General features: G+C 36.3%; 1 protein-coding gene across 4 annotated transcripts in view; it reads left to right on the top strand.

Annotated features, from left to right (window-relative positions):
• LOC129765346 (akirin) overlaps positions 1-3,644 on the top strand; it is a 28,279-nt gene extending 24,635 nt beyond the window's left edge. For all 4 annotated transcript variants that reach the window (XM_055765539.1, XM_055765538.1, XM_055765540.1 and 1 more), the window contains exons 4-5: positions 1,320-1,476; positions 1,567-3,644. In XM_055765539.1, coding sequence (XP_055621514.1) covers positions 1,320-1,476; positions 1,567-1,577 — 168 coding nt within the window. In that variant the 3' untranslated portion in view covers positions 1,578-3,644. The remainder of the gene's footprint in view (positions 1-1,319; positions 1,477-1,566) is intronic.
• Positions 3,645-13,861: the final 10,217 nt, after the last annotated feature.

Here is a 13,861-nt window from a genome sequence, read left to right as displayed (position 1 = left end):
CAAGATGAATCTTATGGGGCTCTTCCTTGCGTAGCCCAACTTGCAGATAAATTATTAAATTAAGATCAAACTTAGTTTGTGGACAACTTTTACATGATCTGGCAATCTTTAATTTAATTTGAAGATGAATTGACACAATAACACAATAACATAACAATAACACATGCCAAAGTCATATTATATGGGTTTGGCAAAAAGCTGCATTACAAACCATCTGCACTATAAATTAATAAAAAGTAGTACAGTAGAAACCCGGTTATCCGCGGAAAAGTCTGGCTAGCTCATCGCGAATAACGGAAATCGCGGATAAGGCAATAATCGCTCCACTGTAGTATAAACATTATATTTATATGGTTATAATTTAATTATTTTTCTACAAATCCTATAGTTACACTTAGGTGCCTATTCTATCAAATTCCTTTTCAAAACCCTATTCACGTTGAACGAGGAAAGTGTCACCCATATCTGGGTGACGGGGCTACGAAAGTGTTAATAAGGTTGTTTCTGAGACACTTTTTGATAACATTCATCATCGTGTGTTGAGCGAATATTTTCGCTTTCAAATGCCAACAAAACAAATTTCCGTAAATCGGTTGGCACCCACAATTATAGACTTTAAAAGCGAAGAACTTTGTATCGGCTCATGGAGGAGCTTCAAGGATGAAATTTTCCGAAAAATTTGAAGACAAAGTTCAACAAAACTATGTATAAACATCATACAATTCATAGGATTATGAGAAAACCTTTTTATGGTTTGTTTTGTTGTATTAATATGACAACCCATAAATAAGAAAAATAAATTCAAAATGAGAATAAACCGTTATTTTTATTTGTTAATTTTCCGATACAGATTTTTTGCTAAAAATACAGATATACAGATTTGTGGTAACCCTGCATGAAAGGTTTCGAAACAAGTGGATCTTTTTATCACAAACAGGAACAAAACATAAGGAACAGTTGAGGGAATGAAATGACAATCCTTCAATTGAACTTCTTGGCTTACAAGAGTTATCGGGAGTATAATTTTTATAAACCCAATAATAATCGTTTTTTCCACCATCTTCTTAAGTTTCTGATGATTCTAGGTTATTGTATCTGAATTCTGAATGGGAAAAAGCTCAAATAAACACCTGTCATCACTTCTAATAAAGTGAACCGTTCCATATACGCAAAAAGATCCTTGTGAAAAACCGAAAACTTTGCTTTAAACTTGAAAGATGGGATTTACTTTCCTAAATCAATATCAATTAATCACATCACACCTTATTCCCATTGCTTGTTTCTGCTAAAAGTATTATGAAGGCTTTTTCCATTTTTAGGTGCAAATGATTTGCGAACGTATGCTGAAAGAACGAGAGGATTCCTTACGGGAGCAATACGACGCTGTTCTGAACACGAAACTGGCCGAACAATATGATGCATTTGTCAAATTTACTTACGACCAAATACAAAGACGTTATGAAGCAGCGCCGAGTTGTGAGTATTCCAACGAAGGAAGAATAACTTACATTCCATGTGCAAGAGTGCGAATGAAATATGATTTTTTTTTCTTTATATTCGTTACAGACCTCTCCTAATCAGCTAGTTATCTTATGATATAATTCAGCAGCAAAACAGCAACGTAAGAAGATAAACAACTCCCCCAACACAACAACAAAACACGTGTATATTTAAATCCTCCGTTGACTATATTACTGAATAGAGTTCTTTTTTCTTAGTCTTTACTAACGCTATCCATCATCTCACTGAACCTAGCCACAGAGGAAAAAAAACCATACAAACTCAATTGCTTTCATCGTCAGCTATGTTTTATAACATAATTTTTTTTTTGAATTAAAATTTTAAAATCTAAAATTAATTCACTTTGGCATATTTTTGTCCATGTTGTTCAGATAGGGTAACAATCTAATAAACGAATGCAATTGCATATACTTCAAACAATTGCGGGAGGATCAAGAAGCAATTTTTTTTTATTTCCGTTTTTCTGGAGTCTCCCATTGGTGTAACCGTATGTCATAATTAGAAACTTAATCTATACACACTTTAGGGAAAGTAGTTTTTGTTCGAGTTGAACCCCATTTTTATTTTACTTTTGGATGATGATGCGATTCAATCTTGTTCGAAAAATTAGTTTAATTCTCTATTTTATTTCGGATAATCAGCAATTTAGTTTTATAGCAAAATTTAGTTCTAAGAATTCTGTTTCGTTTGAAGCTTGACATTTTTGCCCATTTTCATTGTTTTAACTCGTGTCCCCCTCTGTTCATCTGTTAACTTTTTTCATTGTAGTCAATTTCGTTAATTAGATACCTTTTACAAAACTTTGTTCTCATAAGATTATACCATTTTTTTGTACATCGTAATTTTTTTTTGCTATAGGTTACCTTAATACGATGTGATTCCACTCTGAGGAATTGCGTTTTTTTTCTTGAGTTTACATTATTCTTGCACACATTAATCATTCGGAACTCAAGTGAAGAAAAAATAGAAAGGATGCGAAAATATCTCATCAAGTAGGGAAACCTAATACTACTTACGGTGAACAATAGTGGTCAAGTGGTTAAAAAACTAAGCATAACACACATAGAGAACACACAACATATACATTTATACATATGAAACTATATATTTATATACAAATATAGGAGGGCGTAAAAATTGAATACTGCAAGAGTTTGCGAATAACTAGAAATCAGATTTAAACTAATTGAAACGGAGGAAAAAATGCAGTTCTATAAGGTTAAGTTTCTGACTACGCGTAAGGTAGAAATAAGACGAGAAGGACAACAAGTTATAACTAACTTTAAAGGTCGTCACTATATACTAGAATAGAGATAAAAGCTAAAGAACGAGTAAAATAATAAAAGATAAAAAGAAAAACACAAAAATTAAGCTTATACTATTAACGGTAAGAAGTTAATTATTAAGCGTTTATATACATATGTTTTATATAAAATGAGAAAACAAAAATTTCTTGAACCACTAAATAACCGAATAACGAACAGGAAGTTTAGAACAAAAATCATCCTATGCCCGAAATAAAATTGTGTAAAGTTACGAGCGAGCACCATATACTATATACCTTCTGTATTGAAATGAAACAACAGCAGCAGCAGCAGCGCTAAAGAGCAGAACCTACCTACCTTCGCCAAAATAAGCTACATTAAAAAAAAAGCATGAATCTAATCTTTCTCATACTATAACACAGTTCGAACAATTTGATGTTTTAGTCAAAAAAGGAATCACACAAACCAATCCACAAGAAAAAAAAAACTATACTACTCACCAAAGCAAATAAGTGTCAGAGTCCAAATACTCTCAGAATGAAAAGATAAACAAGCAGAACGACATACCATAATACCAGCTGGTACGTAGAGTCATAAGCATTACTCTGAGAGTGGTGCGGAGAGACGAGAGGAGAAAATAAAACTCGGAAAATCGACGCACAAAATAGGCGCGACGATTTACGGTACGAAATAGTGTTCAAAGCTTTAAAGCCATAGCCATAGCGTGAATGTGTCGGTTCAGGAAAGTGTTTTCGCCTACCTTAGCAGCTGGATTTGAACGAAATATGTATAAGAAGTCGGAGATATAATAGTAACCAAACAAAAATGGGAATAAATTGCAGTTTGCTAAGTCCGTAACTTGAAGAGAAGGAGAAATCGTATGTGATAGTTTCACAGTTCCGTTCATCACAATCAAGTAGAGTAGTTGGTATTGAACCGTTGAATCTTTGACTGGTTACTGATTTTGGCGTGCATCTTTTTGAAGTAGTATGGAATGCAAGATCGCGACATTACTTACTCAGTTTTCAATGTATCGGGGGAATCGCAAATAAACACTCTAACGAGCTGATTGTTTTTCTATTTATAGTGAATGTGAAAATGGAAATCGAGATCACGAGATTTGATTTCGATAAGAGGTCACCGTGTTAAGCAGTGATCAGCAGAACAGGACAGCTTAGGCAAGGTTTCAACAATATCGTTAACTGATTCAAGTCTACAAAAAGAGCCAGGGCTTGAGCAGGCGTTAACGTTGATTTTTGACGTAGAACTACGTCTTTCATAAAGGTGAAGGTGGAAGCTAGCCATTGTAGTAGTATAGGTAAACCCTCGTGTAAAAATGGGGTAATAGTGTTTGTGAGAGAAGAGCAAAGCACACGTAAATAGATCAATTCACTTATCAGACTGTGTGGCGCTTCATTGACACGAGTCTTTGAATACATTTGAAAAAAAAAACAAATAACAATTCAATACTAAAGTAAAATGTATGAACGATATGTTCCGATGAACAATTGCAAATATAAATATATATAGAAGGTGCATTTGCATATGATTCTGATTATACGCGAGCATAACATGAGCAAATTTATAACACATGCGAATTGGGGCACTTTTGGTATTAACAAGTTCTTCCGCATAGTAACTCGATGTTGATAATTCCTTAATATTTTCCTTCGTTGATCGTATTGTTTTCACATATTCACGTTGGAAAGCCTTAACCCTTCTCTTCGTTGGCCGAGGCATTTAGATTGAATTTAATACTTTTCCGTTTACTGTTTTTGAAAGCATAGGCAGCCGTGGCAGTGTTCCGAGCTCTGCAATACAATTTTCTTACCCAATGTTAAAGTTGCTAAAACTTACATTATAGACAGAGCTGAATTTTTTCATCAATGTCACTGACAACTGACGAGCCACGTTAGTCACATCCTACTGACAAAAATGTTGGTCAAATGGTGACTGACGGAGTACGATGCAACAATTTGCCTGTTACTGAGCTTCGTCAATACGTTTTGACCGACCAAGTAGGCGGTAAAATTGTCAGCATCGAATTGATGATTGTCGGAGACTGCATTTTATTCTCATCGAGCAAAGTAATAGTAAATACTATGTGGAACACGCCATAACGTGTAAGAATGGTATTCAGGTAGCCCAACGTAAACAAATGCACCCTGGTAAACGTGTAAACTTCCATTACATCAAGTGACATAGTATTTCCCGTCTTGACTATCATATGGCACTGACTTGCAACATGCTTAGGTCGTCAACACACTCTGACAAACTATTTAGTATCGAAAAGTGAGGAATTTGTTTTGCTGGTTTATATTTTGTTGTACGTCGTTTGGTGGTAATGTTGCAATGGTCGTCATAGTAGCCCAAATATATGCAGTGACAATGACAAATTGCAGCTCTGATTATAGACCCATTAAACGTAAAAATAATAATTGTATTTATATCAACACAATTTTAATTTATTTGTTTTTCATGACATGGGACGCTATGACTCCGGAATAACATTTTATTGAGTGGTTTTTATAGCTGTTTCGATGATGTTGTTTGGCATCAGTGTCGAAAAAATAACGATGCTTCCACCAATACAAACAAAACCATTGCAGAAGATTGAAAAACGAAAATTTAACTTTCAGAGCACTTGCTCGAGTTTTCCGACGTTCTTCACTATACGGTGCGAAAGCAGATGAAAATTTAATATCTTGTGAGTAATCGATTAGAGTTTGGTTGATATTACTTGATGGGAAGTGTGCGAAAACGATAATTTTCTTCACACTGTTTCGCAAAATTATTGATTTTTGGGCGAGGGGTGAGGGAGGGCGATGAAAGAAATGAGCGCCATTGTGGCAGCCATTTGTGGCTAGCTTCCACCTTCACCTTAAGGGTGCTAAATCAGAAAACAGGTCACGTTTTTATGAAATAAAGTTAACGTTAATAACTATTTTTGCAGCGAACGGTTTTTGGCGACTTACATACCAAACGAATCGGAAATTCCCTAAGATTTGTTTGATATGCTATACTTACCATCCCATAGTCGGTATATGGTTTAAATTGATGAGAATTGGAAGCATTCCCATTTCCTCATACATTTGTTCTGTCCATGTGTGTGCTTTCCCGAACAGAGTTGACAATAACGAGCAACTTATCGATGAGCAACTGAGCGCAAAACGGAGATAAGTGTGTATATATTTAGTTTCTTCAAGCCATCGATATATGAATATTAGTGTGCATCTTCGCTACGCTGAAACCCCATTTGTATCTGCTCTTGTGCGCATTGGCCCTGTAACGATGCAACAATTGCCTAATTTCTTTATGCTATCATTGACGATTGTTTGGTGTTGCAAATTATGCAGTCGTAATGATAAATATAAAGGAGGGGAGATAGCGGAAATATTTACGCTAGGGTATTGGTAATGAATCTCCGCTGAGACAAATATTCAGCCTTTTTCCAAGCAGTTAACATTGTTTGTTTTCTGTCATAATAAATGCTTCGTTGGTGTCTTTGACATTGCATCAATGCATTGAGCTGACGCTGTGGTGAAGCAGGTGTTAAGGTTGTGCATCAAGTTATTCTATAAGTTAGATTAAGTTATTAATTTATTTGGGCTCGCGTACCAGTCGCAAAACTGCTTTCAACGAAGATTGCATTTGCGCTAATCTTGATCATAATGAAGCAGTGCTACTCTTTTCGAGGTTGTTGAGATTAACAGATAGAGTTTATTTCGGTTATTTAGTCACCAAGAAAGTAAATGTCGTTCTGGAATTTTGAATGTGATTTGGTTTCGCTTGCCAGTAGCAAAACTTTCCCCGCTAAGGATGACAGCTGCGCTTATCTCGAGCATGTATTGTTCTGCCATCACAATAATAAATCATCAAACAATTATCGTCAAATGCAATAAAAAAACATTTTAGGGCGACCAAACTGGTAGAATGGTAATTTCAAAGTTTTCGTAGCATTATAAAATAATATCCGTAGTTATAAACAAGCGACTTGAATTAAATTACAGCGTAGTTCTACGTCAACAATGCGGTCGTGTCTTGAACACAACCTCCTATAATTCTGTTTGCTAATAAACAATAAATAAAATTATTTATGCTCATTTGCAAGCAGTTGACATCAGATACAAAATTCCATCCCTTCCACTTCGACGCGACTCTGTTTCTTAAAAAATCTCTCCTCCACCACGAGCCAATCGATGATACCATCTAGTGATCCCCGATTTTTGAAATTAATCGTCCATCAACTAATCTAATACTTTTCAACAGTGTATTATTCGATACGATAAGGCCATATTCTCACTGCAGCGGGGCGTCAACGTGGCGTGAGCGGGGCGTGTTCACTTCTAGCAACGATATTTTAATTCACTCACATTGCACCGTGCCAGCGGCGTGTCTTCGGCATGTTTTATGCAAATTGTCAATGTGTTTTTGAATGAAAAAATTAAAATTGGTTTATTTTTAAATATTCCAACATCGTTGGACGTATCCTCGACAAAAATCGGACGGTGAAAAACGTACAAATTAACAGTCCTAGCTAGCAGTTTGTAAAAATCCCGAGCTCTCTGAATATACAACCGATCAGCACAAGAGCAGTAACTGGAATAAAAAAAACTGAGTGGATTTCCGAGCGGCACTCGCTTATATACCGATTGGTGATTTCAAAAGCCTGTTTTGAAAGAAATTTCAATTCTGTTGAAACAAGTTTTTGGACCAAAAACTGATTCTAAGCACGATAGATACAATACGGTAGTGCGACTTATGAGAAAGGCCTTTCAGCCATCTTGGATTTTGTATGTAAACAATCTGCAATATTTTGCAACATCTTTTTTTCGCTCTTTGTGTGTGGAATTGTTTTGGTGGGAATAAGGGCATTGAAAAGTTGAAAGGTAAGTCTATTACGGTTAAAGTTAGGTTTGTAATATACTCTATCTTATTATATGTTTCAGCTCAAGAGAATAAATCGACTTTCGATGTCGGTCGGTGATGGAGGTATTTTTCCCGCGTTTAGCAGTTAGAGACGTCGGTTATTTGTTCGATTGTAAGGTTTCTGGAATTTCAAGTTTTCCTATATCTAATATTCTTTGTTTCTGTGTTCTTGGTTAACAAAAACTTAATGCCTGTTTTTGATGTGGCATAAAAAGGTGATATAAAAGGATTTATAGGAACTTTCTGCGACTTGTTCTTGACTTGTTCAGCTCATATATTAAAGAAAAAAAAATTCGAAGCTGTAACGGTAAAAATAACCATAAGCCACCGATTAATTTATAATCTACTGTTTACAATTTGTGCAATTATTTCACAAGTGTGTATATGCGTGACTTATATTTAGTGAACAACTATACGAATGTCAAACATTTGTACTTTACTTTTGCACGTATGAATCTAACGACGAATATATCGACGAATAATATATGAATGCGTTCAATCCGGTGACAAAAGGACTAAAATCAAATAAGAATAGTCCGAAAATGATATTATGCATTATATTTAATAAATATTCCACGCCACTGACATTAATTTATACATTTCATTGAACAATATTCTTAAATAGGAAAAAAAAGTCACTTGTCCAAAAAGTTACTCTTTTACGCGCGTCGGTGTCTCAGACCGAAGGTGGTGAAAAAGTGATATACCTCCTCTTCGTACCAAATTATACGATACGCTAAACGATGACGAACAACGAATGACTAAGCTAGAGAGAATCGCAATGTCGTAGTGTTGATGTTTTCTGAGAAATGAACGAATTATTGATTTCTTGGTCTCTCAGGCCTATGCGCGAGTATAGGAGTGTTAACCGTCCTGGTGTTTCGTCGAAATTCATCGGATATGCTAAATCATTTACGGTTGAAGCATAAAAATAATTCCCTGGAGGTGGAGGAGACTGGGAAGAAGAATTCAGGATCTGTAGGAGTAAAATGCGGACTTAAAGAAGGTAGTCTCAGCTCCCGTTCTAAAATAGAAGTATCCAAATTCAGAGTGCCAAGGAAAATATACTATACTAGTGGTCAATGATTCTATAAATAGTAATTAGTAGCTATAGAGACCAAGCAGAAATATTCAAACAAATCAGCTAATCCAACAACAATCGAAGAATAGGTAGTTTTGAACAGAAAATAATTATGTTGGTGTAATAAAAATATTGTGCATCATTCTCATGGTGTGCCCTTTTTTCAATCGTCCTCACAAAATCATGAAATGGTAAATTTATCAACATACTGAAATACCATTTAATTCAAAAACCATTATTCCGCACCATGTTTATTACAATATTATATTTAATGTAATTTTTAGAATTATGCCATCATATTTTTAATCATGAATGTCTGTTCTTCTTGATTACAAGAAATAAATATTTGCTCGATTAATCGAATACTGAAAGACAATTATTCGAATGATATGAATATTTAAAAATGACCCCACGATTAATCGACAATTGAATAAACGAAAAATTTAGACATCTCTATTTGCAGTCAAATCCCTTTCCACAGTCCTCTGTATATTTTTACCGTTTCCCCTCGCGCACTTATTGACGACACGGTCACACCTTTATTCCACACATCTTGATTCTAAGTAAGCTGATTTGAAAGAGGGCATTGCAATTTAAAATTGTTGTAGATGGCGACACCACGAATAACATTGAATAAATCATTCGTTTGACATTTGACGTGACGGTGCTGGTGCAAGCATTGACTGCATGTGTAATTGGTGGAGACGTTGACGGAACGTAGACGTTCTTTTCCGTAACGTTCTATGTGAATCGCACAATATTCATTTTCTGTTTGTCAGTTATTTTCACTCATGACCTATATAATTGGGGGTGTAGAAGTTTGATGTAATGTTCCCTTTTTCAAGTCTGGCTATTAGAGGAAGAATCAGCTCACAGTTGGCGACAACAGACGTGGAAGCCTGTATTATACTGTTTTATAGCTCAACATTTATTATTTCAATTTCAGGTAATTGATCACAATTTAAAGCTAAGTTTTGTTGATGCTAACCATCCAGGATCATGTCATCATGATTCTTTTGTATTCAATAAGAAATATATAAGTAGTAACAACGAGTATGAATAGAATAAGAGAAGAAATCATGAATTCCATCGCCTAACATCTATAACTGTGATGGATAAACGGTAGTCCGCGGTTTCGGTTCTCTGTAGAGATAGGCAAACCGTTCACGAACGGTACGAAAGAACTAGATCGTCGAAAAGAGAGTCGTTCTTTTTCAAAGAACGGTAGTTCTACCCACGAACTGATTGCGAGCGAACGGTTTGTGAACGAACTGATTCCGAAAGAACGGTTTGTGAGTGAACTGATTGAGAGTGAAATGTTTGTGAACGAACTGTTTGCGAGTGAACTGTATGGGGAAGAACTGATTGAGACTGAACTGTTTGAGAACGAACCGTTTGAGAACGAAGTGTTTGCGAACGAACGAGTGCAGCTGAACTGATTTGCGCTGGACGGAATAAATAGAACGAGAATGCTTGTAAGGAAAATAAAACGATATTGTTATTTACGAGCAAAATGCATTTAACTCAGGGTTTATTTTGTTGATGTATACTAAATTTTGGGTTAAAAATTAAACTATATTTTCGTAGTTTTAAAGGCGAAGCTATATATTTTAAATTTCATGTATTTTTTTAATTCCGCGTAACATGCATATACTTCCTGATTATCAAAAAAAAAAACCTGGGGGAAGCTGAAGCGATGCATGAACTAGGTAAACATAAAATCTTCTTGTGAGGGCAAGTTTAGAAAAAAAGGTTTTTCGTTGCTTTCAATCCATTGTTTGACCTATTGCGTGTACGTGTTATCGTAATTGATTGTTAGTGGAGATCGCTGCTGATTTTTTTCTCTGAATGAACATTATGAAAAATGTTCTTACATGTGTTGTCCAAACAGAAAATATGAAAAATTGCACATATTGTGTGCGCATCAAATTATTACATATACTTTTGTAGGCAGATAAACATGTTTTCACATACATACATACAGTTTGCGACTTTTAAAGAAGAAGCAGCTTATTTTTCTCCACTAAATTGCCAAAATATGAATCCAACGATATCAATTAATAGATTGTAGACTCGTGTTCAAAAAATACAAATTACACTGTTTCAATGTTATATTATATTCTGAATGTATTCTCTTCGGATGATTTTCTCAGACTGACAAACGGTTTTATAATGGAGGGGAACCTTACAGTCAGGGGTGTGTACATTTCAGGGTTGACTCTACTTGCACATTCGAGGGGTTGTCAAAAGTTTTGTTTTTTCTTTCTCTTCTACGCTTACAGCTCGGCCATCCTGCACAAAACCTTTTAAACAAATCAATATTATGCTTCATCTTCTTCTAGATACTCTATGTCTTCATATTCAATGTCGGAGTCTGATGCCTTGCCTTCTGCTTTTTGGTAGAGTCGCATATTTATAGGGTCGAAAATTCCTTCAAAGCGAGTGTTGGATACTTGATAGTTATCTAAATCCCCTACTACATAACGGTTCCTATCGAGTACTTTTTTAACTTCATACGGCCCTCGGAATTTCGGTTTGAGTTTACTTCTTTCTCCTACCATATTCATTCGTCTCAACATAACTAGGTCGCCTTCTTGGTATTGGGTGTTCTTCGTGCAATGGCTATCGTACGCGCGTTTGTTGTATTGTTGCTGTTTACGCATACACTGGCTTGCCTCTTCCCGTATTCCATCCAAGTCTCTAAAGGTTACATCGATTTGATCCTGTGAATATTGAGTCAGATCACAATCTATCCTCCTTTTCTGATCCACACCGAACATCAGTGTTGCGGGATTTTTCCCAGTCGAACGATTAACCGTGTTGTTTAACAAAAACTCTACATCTGAAAGCACTGTATCCCAACATTTACCCGATTCTTCAACCATCTTACTAAGCAGCGGAACTAATGTCTTGTTGTACCGTTCAACTTGACCGTTTGCCTTGGGACAAGCCTTAGCGACCTTCACATGTTTCACTCCATGATCTTCCATAAACTTTCCAAACGCCACAGACGTAAACGCCGAACCTCGGTCCGATACCAAAACTTTCGGCGTGGAATATGCGTAAAAATAACCCTTTAACGATTTCATCACATCTTTTGAGTTCGTTGTTTTGGTAGGATAAAGCATTATAAATTTTGTAAAAGCGTCAACGACGGCGAATATGTGTTCGTTTTTTCCTTTGCTCCTTTCTAAAGGTCCAAGATGGTCTATATGCAGCACTTCAAATGGCACCCGAGGCTTCTCCACGTCAAATAGATTTCCATCGAACCGTTTATTTCTGGGATTATATGCAATACACGTCACACAGGATTTTGCATGTTCCTGTACTTGCTCACGCATTTTCGGAAACCAGTATGTTCGTCTGATCAATTCACACACTTTATATACTCCAAAATGGCCCATATGATTATGAAACTTATTGATAATCGAGGGTATCATCTGCTCAGGAATGTAGACAAGAGATCTGTTACCCACAACTACAATATAGCGTTTCGAATCTCGTAACCTTTCGTTGGTCGAATATTCAAAGCCTCCTTAATTTTTGTTACATCAGGATCTCGAAGCTGAGCAATACACAAAGCGTTTTCGAAGACATTTGAAGAATTATCGTCATCTACCAGGGTAAATACGTTTGAGCGAGATAGAGCATCCGCATGCTGCATTCTTGTTCCAGGTCGATGAACAATCTCGAAGTTGTATTGTTCAAGGAACATAGCCCAACGAAAGATCTTTGGGTTGATATCCATTTTTTCTAGGGTTTCCTTGAGAGAGTTGCAATCAGTGACAATCTTGAATTTCAAGCCAAATAAATACGTGCGAAATCTCTGCAGGCAGTAGACAATCGCAAGAGTTTCAAGTTCAAAACTGTGTAGCTTTGATTCCGCCATCGTGGTTTTTCGATTGTGGTACATTACGGGGTGCATCAAGCCATCGTCACTTTGTCGTTGCAGCAATACTCCACCGAACCCCGACGACGACGCATCTGTATGCAGCTCGGTTTCGGCAGTTGGTGAATATATACGCAAAACTGGCTTAGAGATTAGTGCGTTTTTCAAACATTCCACGGCCTGGATGTGGTCAGCGGTCAATTCAAACTCATTATCTTCCTTCATTAATTCGTAAAGTTGGCCTGCTTGTACGTTAAAACCCTGAATAAACTTCCTGAAATAATTCACTAATCCCAGGAACCGTTGCAGACTTTTCCGATTGGTTGGTACAGGAAAATTTCGGATAGATTCAACATGTCTGTCACTGGGCTTGATTTGATTGCTTTGCACGTCGTAGCCCAAATACTCAATACGAGTTTTTACGAAATGACACTTAGCAAACTGTAAATCCAAATGGTTATCGGCAAGCGTCTCAAGTACATTCCTTAACGATTCGAAGTGTTCTTGTAAAGTATCGGACGCAATGAGCATGTCATCAATAAACACTATCACTCGTCCTTCTTTAATTAACGGATTCAACACTTTCGTCATATACTTTACGAAAACAGCTGGTGAATTTGCGTATCCAAAAGGCAAATGATTGAACTCGTATTGGCCATTATCAGTAACAAATGAAGTGAACTTCTTCGATTCTTCTGACAGGCTAACGTGGTAGAACCCATTCTTAAGATCGAGCGAAGTAAAGTATCGTTTTCCATGAAGTTTAGCAACTTGATCTTCAATTACTGGCATAGGGAAATGATTCCTTTCAACTATTTTATTTAAAGGTTTATAGTTCACGCACATCCGAAATGTATTATTCCTTTTCCGTGTGAGTACTACCCGTGAAGTATAGGGAGAATCGCTTTCTCTGATGATATTTTGTTGAAGTAAATCGGACACAATTTTATCAAGTTCGCTTCTCTCGAAGGCGCTGAGTCGCTGTGGCGAAGATGAGAAGACTTTGTTCTCCTTCAAACGAATATCTGCTTCGAACCTCACTAACGGCTTTTCTGGCCTACTTCTTTCTAAATAACTTTGCCTCACTAAGCTCTCCAACCATTCTCGACAGGACAAAGTCTCTTTATCATCTCCTACATCCAAATTCAAACGCGCAACAGAATCAATATCCAACAT

This window comes from Toxorhynchites rutilus, chromosome 2, assembly GCF_029784135.1.
Source record: "Toxorhynchites rutilus septentrionalis strain SRP chromosome 2, ASM2978413v1, whole genome shotgun sequence".
Taxonomy (NCBI): Eukaryota; Metazoa; Arthropoda; class Insecta; order Diptera; family Culicidae; genus Toxorhynchites; species Toxorhynchites rutilus.
The sequence above is the reverse complement of the archived record's forward strand: the minus strand, read 5'-3'. Positions and strand labels throughout refer to the sequence as shown.